Source organism: Micromesistius poutassou, assembly GCF_964030765.1.
Source record: "Micromesistius poutassou genome assembly, chromosome: 20".
In the NCBI taxonomy this organism is placed as follows: domain Eukaryota; kingdom Metazoa; phylum Chordata; class Actinopteri; order Gadiformes; family Gadidae; genus Micromesistius; species Micromesistius poutassou.
Genome location: NC_140290.1, coordinates 3,960,311 through 3,971,027, shown reverse-complemented (window position 1 = coordinate 3,971,027; position 10,717 = coordinate 3,960,311). Strand labels below are relative to the sequence as shown.

The 10,717-nt window shown below is 45.1% G+C and overlaps 1 protein-coding gene across 1 annotated transcript; it reads right to left on the bottom strand.

The window, feature by feature from the left end:
* Positions 1 to 3,113: 3,113 nt before the first annotated feature.
* Positions 3,114 to 6,110, bottom strand: LOC311365196 (uncharacterized protein). Its single transcript, XM_084484715.1, is given in 5 exon segments — positions 3,114 to 4,172; positions 4,174 to 4,553; positions 4,988 to 5,051; positions 5,234 to 5,517; positions 5,700 to 6,110. Coding segments are annotated over 5 exon segments (2,010 nt in total). The 5' UTR covers positions 5,989 to 6,110; the 3' UTR covers positions 3,114 to 3,179.
* Positions 6,111 to 10,717: the final 4,607 nt, after the last annotated feature.

The window sequence follows — 10,717 nt, the reverse complement described above, 5'->3', positions numbered from 1 at the left end:
TCTATCCTTTCAAACAGAATCCTAATACACACACATACAAATACACAATAGTATAAGGACTGTGAGCCGAAACAGATGAACTCCAGGCGCCTTTCCTCAACAATCTGGAACCGCATGACATTCTCCATATAGAACAGGGATGGGCAACTTTCATGATTAAGAGGGCCACAATTTTTCATCATCACCATTAGAGGGCCACATGACCGTGCTCTTCACCTAATAAAAAAAAAGATATATATCTATTTATTTTTTTAATCTTAAATTATCTGCGGGCCTCACAGAGTGAGGATGCAGGCCGCATGTGGCCCGCGGGCCGCCAGTTGCCCATCCCTGATCTTGAATGTCCTAACCACTCACCACGCTGTAGTGACAGCCACTCACCACCTGGGGGAGACAGTGGATGGGTAGAGAGGATTGATATGGTGTGTCCTATCAGACGCCTTCAACACCGACGATGCCTCAGTCATAAGAATTATTTGATGGGTTTCGCTGTACAAATCAGGGCATGCTGTATTTTCCAATAAATTAAACCAATTACTTAAACAACAACCTTTTCCTCGGTTTTTATCTTCAGACAAAATTTAACTTTAAACAGAGAATGTTATTAAGCTGTATTTTAACCATAGGGGGCCACCTGTTAAAGTTGGGCTTGCAAAGAGCATGCACACAGAAGCATCTCATGGGGGATGTGGACAACATAATCCACATAGACATGAAGCAGCCCTATCTGGAAAACAGGACACACACTCACTCACACTCACAGACAGACAGATAGATGGGCAGACAAACAGACAGACAAACAAGCAGAAAGAAAGGGAGGCCGGCATACAGGAAGGCAGGCAGGCAGATATACTGTATATATGGACAGACAGGCAGATAAAGCAGGCTGCAAGACGTAGACAGGCGTACAGGAAGACAAACCGACAGATGGACATGCATTAATATCAGCTTGATGGAAAATGGCCTGGATCCTTCAGAGTGGTTCACTGTTCCTCTGGGCCTCGATGGGCCTTCCTCCTCTCCGTCTACAAGCTCCTGCATTCAAATCAAACGCACCCAATGCAGCCCCCTTGTCTGTAGATTGATTAGTGCCTCCCACACTGAGTTACCACCACCTTTGGGTATTCAGATGGAATAGTGTAACTCTAACACAATCCATGTTCTATAGTCTACAGCAGTGATGGTCAACTAGCTGGTCGCAAAGCATATTATGACGTTATTCTTTAGAAAGAAGCCTATGAATTAAATAAAGATTCAATGTTAAATCGTGTTTCAAAGGCTTACTGTTTCAAAAAGTTGGGCCCCAATGGCTGTATTTAGTTCACTCCACTTTTTTGGTGGTGACTTGTTGACTATGGCCACGCATGGCCACTAGTCAGTAGTCCTGAGAACCATGAAATCTAGTAGTCCTGGCAAAAGAAAGATTTGGTTTGGTGTGTAGTCTCTTTTCCCCCTGCAACATTGAGAGAGCGGGATAGGACGCTCCACAGATTCCAAAGAACCACAGATTCAAGTTGATAAGAAGACAAGACCAGACCAAAGAAGGCAAGGGCATGTTTGTTTTAAATGTTTTTTGTAACATGCATCCATGTTTATGAGTCAAGCTCTACAGTCAGTGTGTTGGAACCTGATCAGCTCGGTTTGACTTCCAAAAGGCTTAAGAGGGGTTTAGTCCAAGGGGTTTTAGAAGAAAAGGAAAATATAATCCTAACTGTTAAACCCAACATGAGAGGACTGTTTGCATGTTGTGTAAATGTCGGCACTATGCCACAGACCAAAGTCAAAGTCAAATTTAATTATCCTACTAGGATAGATTAGGATGCAGCCAAGTATTAACAAACACACCATCAACAAGACACAGGCTAAGATAACCGTTAGTGATGGACTAGAACAGCAGCAGCAGCAGCATTCCCCTACCCCTGCTGTCTGTGTGTCTCTTACAATGGGTAACATTCTAGAACTCCTTGGGTCCTCTATGATGTAGGTTTTTTTTTGTTAAACAGTAACAGTAACATCAGTAAAATTTGTATTTATTTAATTGTATTTTTATTTTACAATTAAATAGTTAAATAAAAATTATATGTAAATCAGGAAGGCTGCTGATTTACATATAATCCCCCCAAAAATATATTTTGAATTATTTTTAATCACAGCCTTCCCGATTTGCATATCACGTTCCATTACATAGCAATTTCGGTTTGAATTAAATTAATCATTCAGCCCTACTATTAATCTTCATTACAGACAAACTCGTTACTCTGGGTAATCAATTAAGATTTGTATTTATTTAAATTTTACAATTCAATAGTTAAATAAAGATGTTATTTCAAATCATTTCAACACATAGGCCTGGCCTAAAGGAGAGAGCGTTTTATATGTTGACTGCTTCCAATGTTGTTCTTCCATGTGTTGTCATGATTTATGACATTATTATTATGTGGCGATTAGACAACAAAAATGGCTGCACCCATGAAGGATATTTATTTTCATTGTATTTGTTACCACGTTTTTCAATTTAATGTCAATTTTCTATACATTCTCCTTGGACCTAGAGATACCGTCCTCGTGTAGACAAGAAGTCTGATACTGAGGCCAATCGACTGACCCCTTTGTTGCGTAGATTCCTTTAACTGTCTTGCAGCCAAGTCCACTTCACCCATAGTGTATTGCAATTTAACTTGGTCTCTCCTCTGGCCAATCCTAAAATCTCCACGATGGTCACTCCCCCTCACCTTTGTTTCTTTTGTATTAACCCACAATGTGAAATTACCTATAAGAATCATGTACACCCATTGTCTTACTGAATAAATGGTTGGTAACTTTGCTGCCTGTATCTTTCCATGATCAAGCTCTAAATTTGTCTGAAGTGTCCAAAAAATATATTATTCTTCATCACAGACATTATCTCCAACAATCAAAACAGAAAGTGAATCAAAAGTTGGAAAGTGTCTTTAATCATGATGAATAAAAACCTAGAGCAGTCATTTCAACGAATACAGGATAGAGGTGTGAATCAAAGCATCCTGTTGCCCCGTGTCAAAGCACCCCATTGCCTCTGTGTTTGAGCATGTGCCAACGCAAATTGCTCGAGTCGCTGATGCTGGGGTTGCACCTTCAGCACTTCTCCCTGGAGTGAGTGCTCATGTGCTTCTTCAGGCTGTAGCTACGACTGAAGCCCCTCAAGCATTGGTCACACCTTTGGGCTTCTCCCTGGAGTGAGTCCTCATGTGCTTCTTCAGGCTGGAGTTCTGAATGAAGCGCTTCATGCATTGGTCACATCCGTAGGGCTTCTCCCCGGAGTGAGTCCTCATGTGGATCTTCAGGTCGGAGCTATGACTATAACTCTTCACGCATTGGTCACACCTATAAGGCTTCTCTCCGGAGTGAGTCCTCATGTGGAGAATCAGGTGAGAGTTCTGTACGAAGCACCTCATGCATTGGTCGCACCTGTAGGGCTTCTCCCCGGAGTGAATCCTCATGTGGTCCGTCAGGGTGGAGCTCCGTCTGAAGCTCTTCATGCATTGAGCACAGCTGTAGGGCTTCTCCCCAGAGTGAATCCTCATGTGATTCTTCAGGCTGCTTTTCAGTCGGAAGCGCTTCATGCATTGGTCGCACTCATATGGCATCTCGCCGGTGGAGGGCTTCTCCCCAGAGTGAATCCACATGTGCTTCTTCAGGCTGCTTTTCAGTTGGAAGCTCCTCATGCATTGGTCGCACCTGTAGGGCTTCTCCCCGGAGTGAGTCCTCATGTGGTCCGTCAGGGTGGAGCTCTGTCTGAAGCTCTTCATGCATTGAGCACAGCTGTAGGGCTTCTCCCCGGAGTGAACCCTCATGTGATTCTTCAGGATGCTTTTCAGTTGGAAGCGCTTCATGCATTGGTCGCACCCATATGGCCACTTGCCGGTGGAGGGCTTCTCCCCAGAGTGAATCCACATGTGCTTCTTCAGGCTGCTTTTCAGTTGGAAGCTCCTCATGCATTGGTCGCACCTGTAGGGCTTCTCCCCGGAGTGAGTCCTCATGTGGCTTGTCAGGGTGGAGCTCCGTCCGAAGCTCTTCATGCATTGAGCACAGCTGTAGGGCTTCTCCCCGGAGTGAATCCTCATGTGATTCTTCAGGCTGCTTTTCAGTTGGAAGCGCTTCATGCATTGGTCGCACCCGTGCGGCTTCGGTGTGGGTACGCATGTGGATGGTCACATTGGTATTGTCGGGAAAACCCTTGCGAGACAACACACAGGGCCGGGCCTTGCCGCCGCCCTGATGCCCAGTCAGCTCCTCACGGTGGACCTGGTGGGCTGGCCGCTGGCCGCCGCGCTCCAGCCTCTTGGCCACGCTGTGGTCTGCAGACAGCGAGCTCAGAGCCTCTGGTTCAGACGCAGGGAAGAGGTTGTCATGGCCGTCCACCGCCAGTGGGTCCTCCCCTTTTCCGTGGACGCTCAGGATCCGCAGCTCCCCGTTGTGACTTGATATGTGGGAGGAGCCAGGGGCGTCCACATGCAGACTATCTGAAGTGGCACCATGTTGTGTGCTGCAGTCTCCAAAGTCATCGCAGTCTTCTGCAGATGGAAAAAAAGACAAAGTAATTGTGTAAGTGTTAATTCATTATTTGCACAAAGGGATACAGTATGTATCTCTTTGAGATGTAGCCCTGCTACGTCTCCCCCTTTTAAAGATGTGGAGAGGTCATAAAGACACAACCCAGGCTATCTGTTGTTTCCTATCACCTGTTTTACCAATATTGGGAATACTGTTTTATATACAGTCAATACTATTTTATATTGGGAATCACAGTATTCCTGATACCTGTCTGCCATGAAGAGGATGTAAATCAATCTACTATAAACTGTATAAGTAGTCCTTGTGTTTTAGCAGGGCTCTGGTCATGATGTGCTTTCAAAAGCGGACTGGGCTCTTTAGCGCAGGTAGAACCAAGTACATTGTCAGTTGATCCAGGTCGTTTGCTTGCATGGATGCAATTTGTATGACTAACCTACAGTGGGCATGCCTCCACCAATTTCCTCTTTATCCTTTATTAAAATGGTGTCTGGAGTCTGCTGCTTTCCACATGAAGAAGGAAACACACACAAGACATATTCTTTCATTAGCACAGAATAGATGTCAATCCCTGCTAACGACACATTAAATCATAAAGGTGTGTGCTTTCTATGGGTGTGTGCTGGAGTTGTAACAGAGGTAGCCTCTCTTTTGGATGGTGAATGAGAAGATGATTTCCAACCTGCACAGTCAGCTCCTCGCGGCGGACCAGCCTCTCACCATGCTCCAGGCTCTTGGCCACGCTGTGGTCTGCAGACAGCGAGCTCAGAGCCTCTGGTTCAGACGCAGGGAAGAGGTTGTCATGGCTGTCCACCGCCAGTGGGCCCTCCCCTTTTCCGTGGACGCTCAGGATCCGCAGCTCCCCGTTGTGACTTGATATGTGGGAGGAGCCAGGGGCGTCCACATGCAGACTATCTGAAGTGGCACCATGTTGTGTGCTGCAGTCTCCAAAGTCATCGCAGTCTTCTGCAGATGGAAAAAAAGACAAAGTAATTGTGTAAGTGTTAATTCATTATTTGCACAAAGGGATACAGTATGTATCTCTTTGAGATGTAGCCCTGCTACGTCTCCCCCTTTTAAAGATGTGGAGAGGTCATAAAGAACACTACCTGTTCCCACCTATCACAGCCGGGACTCACTCAACTCACCATTTCCCATTGGTTTAGTCTGTGGTTTGTAGATGCTGGCTCGAGCCAGGGCGAAACGACTTCCCTCACACGATGCATCTGATGATCTCCGCAAAGAAAACAGCTCACTCCTCATTACCTTCATCCTCGTCCTCAGCGCTTGGTTTTCTTTCAGGCTCTGAGTTATTTGTAAGCGAAGGGTAGCCGAGCCTTCCGAGAACAGTTGGCTGATTTCAGATACGGCAGCTTTCGCAAGTACGTCCATTATTGACCAAAGCTGTTCTTCCAAAGTTGGGCCGCACGGTGACATGTTTATTAACTTATTTTACTCTGTTGTGGATAAAAACCCACAATCGAATACTCCAAAAAAAATAAGAGCGGTCGGGAAGGAATCAATTTGAAAGCTTAAGGCTGTATTACCACTTGCATAAGGTAACAACAAAACCTGAGTTGGATTGCAAAAAACTCCCGAACATCAGTCATCAGGTATCGATTTATATACCTCATTGTGTGGCTTCCAAGATGTCTATGGTGGCTTCCCCCAACATGCACTTGGCCAATCACAACGCTCTATACTACGGGCCTTGAAATTTGACACCTCTTGTGTCTCCCACTTAGCCTGGCTCCGCCCGCCCACCTACTTCCGCCCAAATGTCATTTTCCCTTCAGTAGTTAGGCCGTTTCTCAATACCAAGTACGCGGACTACGTTCTCGCGGACTTGGAAGTACGTACTTGGCAAGTCCGGACTTTCAAGTACGGGCTTCCGAGAACGCGAGTACGCACCTGCAATTGGAACAGCAGCGGACTCGATGATGCATTCTGGGATATTTAACGGTCCCAAGTCCACACGAGTCACCTCCGATGCATCCTCGGTAGAACGGCCTCATCGAGAACGCATCGAGAACACTTCCGGGTTTTACGACAGTACTCGCGTACTCGCGTACTTGGAATTGGAACAGTGCTTGGGCTACCACTGATGACGTTTATCGAGAACGCAAGTACACGAGAACACACGAGAACGCGAATTGAGAAACGGCCATTGTCTGGGGCTGGGGCTTGTTAGTGGGATTTTGCCCGAACAAATTTCTGTGTGACCAATCAGCGAACAGAGGAAGTGGCTGAGAACGATGACGTCGAAGTAGCGACGTATTGTCAATGACAAAGCCTCGACAGTTGACTGCAAACATTATCTCTGTCCTTACTATAGAATATTAATGTAGAATTTGTAATTGTTCCTTGAACTCTAAAATTAGATGAACAAAACCTGCAGCTATCGTTGACAGACATCTTCACGCTTCATCTTGTTTTGTTTGTGTACACAGCCTGCGCATGCGCGCAACGTAGTTTTCGGCCGGTCCCGGCGTATGACATACGTCACGACCAAACGCTATTGCGATTGGTTATGGAAGATCCAGAGTGGCACTGGGCAGATCCAATAGTTTTAAACTTCAACAGACACCCGCCTCCAAGTGAGTGAACGTTTGCCAATTACAGCAGTTCCAGACCTTCTGTACAAATGAAATGAAGTACGACGGTCTGATAGCACCAGGCTATCTCCCACTCGCGTTCCCCAGCGATTTCTGCAACTAGAAGGACTGAATGAAAAGTGTTGAAAACGGTCTCCAATGACAGTGACGGTTCTACACTGAATTGCGCCCCGGGCGAGACCCCCTCCGAGCGCCCCCCTCCTGGTACGGAATTACGGGCTGGCGGAGTTGTTGACGGGGTGGGTGGGGGGGGGGGGGGGGGGTGGACTCTTATATCAGCACAGTGTCTAACTGAACAACAATATCTGTTATCCAATACAATTAGTAGGACACAGGGCCGGAGTGGGACCCATTTTCAGCCCGGGAGTTTCCAGTGATGGAAGAATTTGCATAAATTAACAGCACAAAACTCACAGTACTATCCCTTTTTATTATTGGATATTGGATCAACGTTTGCCAAATGAAAAATCCAACTCAAGGATCTGTTACTTTAACTTTCAATTATATATAAAACATACAATGTTAACCCATTACATATTTGGGATCATTTCAATGCATCATGTCAGTTCTATGTGTGGGTTATCTTATATCAAATAATTTAAATACATTTTTTAAAGTCCTCTCTACCTGTCCCCTCAGTCCTGTCTTCTTCATGTATCGGGTTCACCATGCAGCATCAGACAGGGTGGACTGCTCCTCTGAGGCTACCAACTATTTTATATTTGATATAATTGACTATCTATCACGTTTGTTCTGTCTTTTATATTTTACATGAAATATGTTGTCCAGTCTTGCCTCTTTAGCGTCTGGCTAACAGATCATGGGCTAACAGATCATGCTGGAGTTTACATGTTAATTTTCACAAATTCAATTTGTGATTCGTCATATGGCTTGACAAAATAAACTAGAATAATGATGAATTGGTTTAAGTTTTTATGCTCAGGTTGGCATTGCAAACATAGCACAAATAGCTAAATGATTTATGTTGCAAATTGATCATTAGAGCCACCTCAATAGGTGGTTTATTTTGGCACATTTGGTGGCATAGCATCTTCCTCCAGTTTTTTAAAATCTGGCTTTTTTTCGGCTCCTCCTTCCCTCCACAATCAACGACACTCGCTTCTGTTCGCTGATTCTCTTCTGTTACCGCTCAAGAAAAGACACACTATGTCCCAAACCAACTCAAATAATTGGGAGGGGTGAACTACCGTACATAGTATAATCCATATTATATATACTGCGATGCTGGGGCTGAAATTTCAGATGAATTAAGAACATCTACTTTAGGAGAAGATAAAATAATGCTCAAAGTAATTTTTTCTTTCACCCAAGAGGCCCAAAATACATTTGAAAGTGGACCGGCCTAACGGACGTGTACAGTGGGCAAGAGGCATAACCATGACCCTAACCCTAACCCCTAAACCTAACCCTAACCCTAACCATAGCAACTAATATCAGGCCAGTAAAAGCGCGTGTGGCAGACCAATCAGAAATAATAATAATAATAATAATAAATTTTATTTGTAATGCACTTTATATTTAAGCAATCTCAAAGTGCTACAGTACAAGCTTAATTTAAAAAGGGACACAAGTTAAGAAAAGTTAAGAGAAGACAAAGTGTACTAAAATTTAGCAAAAAGCTTTCCTGAATAAATAGGTCTTCAGGTTTCGTTTAAAAGCATCAGTGGTCTGTGGGGCCCTCAGGTGGTCTGGGAGGGCGTTCCACAGCCTTGGAGCTGCAGAGCAGAAGGCCCGGTCACCCATAGTGCGGAGCTTGGTTCTCGGGGTTTTGAGGGTGTTTGAATTAGCGGATCGGAGGGTGCGTGTGGTGGGGTGGGGGGTGAGGAGTTCTTTGAGGTATTGGGGGGCATGTCCGTGAATGCACTGGTGGGTGAGGAGAGAGACCTTGTACTCAATTCTGAGTGGGACAGGGAGCCAGTGGAGGGTTTTGAGGATGGGGGTGATGTGATCGTATTTGCGCACCCTCATCAGGATCCTGGCAGCGCTGTTCTGGATGTATTGCAGTCTCTGTAAGCTCCTGCCAGAGATCCCGATGAGGAGTGCGTTACAATAGTCCAAATAGAGGCAGGCGTGTCTTTTCGGGATATTGGCGTGGCCATAGAAGGATTAAAAATTTTGCACCCCAGACCTGGCTACTGCAGAGATTCATTGCTCTGCGTGAAACCACTGAACTTTTCGAGGCTATCCTACCCTCAGAACTGAATAGTGCCACTGATGATGCCCTGTATGAGCATGCACAGTGCCTTGCTGACCACTACAACAGGGACATAAGCCCATGTTTCCCGAGCCAAGCTTGCTTTTGATTAGGCCACCGTTGTGCTGTTAGGGATATATGGTTTTGTGTTCAGCTGAATGGATTATTTGCGTTCTGTTTTTGATCGTAGGCTAGTGATGCAAATAGTCAGTGTCCGTGGTTCTAATAATGATTGTGTGTGCGTCCTTTTCCCTCTCTGCTCGGATTTGAATGTGTTGTGTGATGTAGGGATGCCAAGTCACTGTCCATGGTTCTAGTAATGATTGTGCAGTTGTAGGCCTAGGCCCTATGGGGAGCGGATGCATGTTCATCGTGCGCGGGGGATGGGTGGGGGCGGATGGCCGGGGGCCCAGTGCAAGACTTGCACCGGGTCCCAGTGCAACTAAGCTACGCCACTGCACTCACACACACACACACACACACACACACACACAGTTTAGTACATGAGCTAAAATAAAACAACCCTCAAAATAGTCATGCATAAAATGATCCTCATACTATCTTACAAGAACTCAAAGAACATAAACCGGAGAACTATGTACAGTCAACGCCAGCTCGACTAATACATCATGACAGAAGTCTCCTTACAACTGGCATGAGATTTGAGTGACAGGTCTGATGGCCCTTTCTCGCCCCTAATTACTATTGGAAAGATGCCCATCTCCCACCCCTTAATAAAAAACGTTATAGATCTCTGAAGAATAAGGCATCGGTTCCCTCGTTCAAGTGTCTATGGGAAATAACATGCCGTTTTTGAATGATTGTACATAACAAACTCTGTAGGTGGCGAAGAAGTAAAAGCTGCGTCACGTTTTGAACTACACACTTGGGAGAGTCGTGACGTCCGAAGTCTGCACAGATTTGCGTTAGCATAATGCTTCTTCATAATAGTTCACTACTTTAAGGGCACCGCCAATCCAAAACTTCAGCGGGAACTAGATGGAAAAAATGTGTAGTTCAAAACGTGACGCAGCTTTTACTTCTCTGCCAGCTACCTCATGTACGATAATTCAAAAAGGCCATGTTATTTCCCATAGACACTTGACGGAGGGAACCAGGAGGCAAATGTCTTTTTCGTAGGTGCAATCTGGAATAAATCATGAATATTAATGAGGGGATAGCCGGAGATTATCCAATCACGTTGGTTTCAATCCCTGATCCAATCCAAAAAGGCTAAAATCCGTCAAGTGGCAGGGTAGGTAACTTAAATTGTAATGTATATTGAAATAACTTAGGGTTAGGGTTAGGTTCTAATATGTCGTTCAGCTTTTGTTGG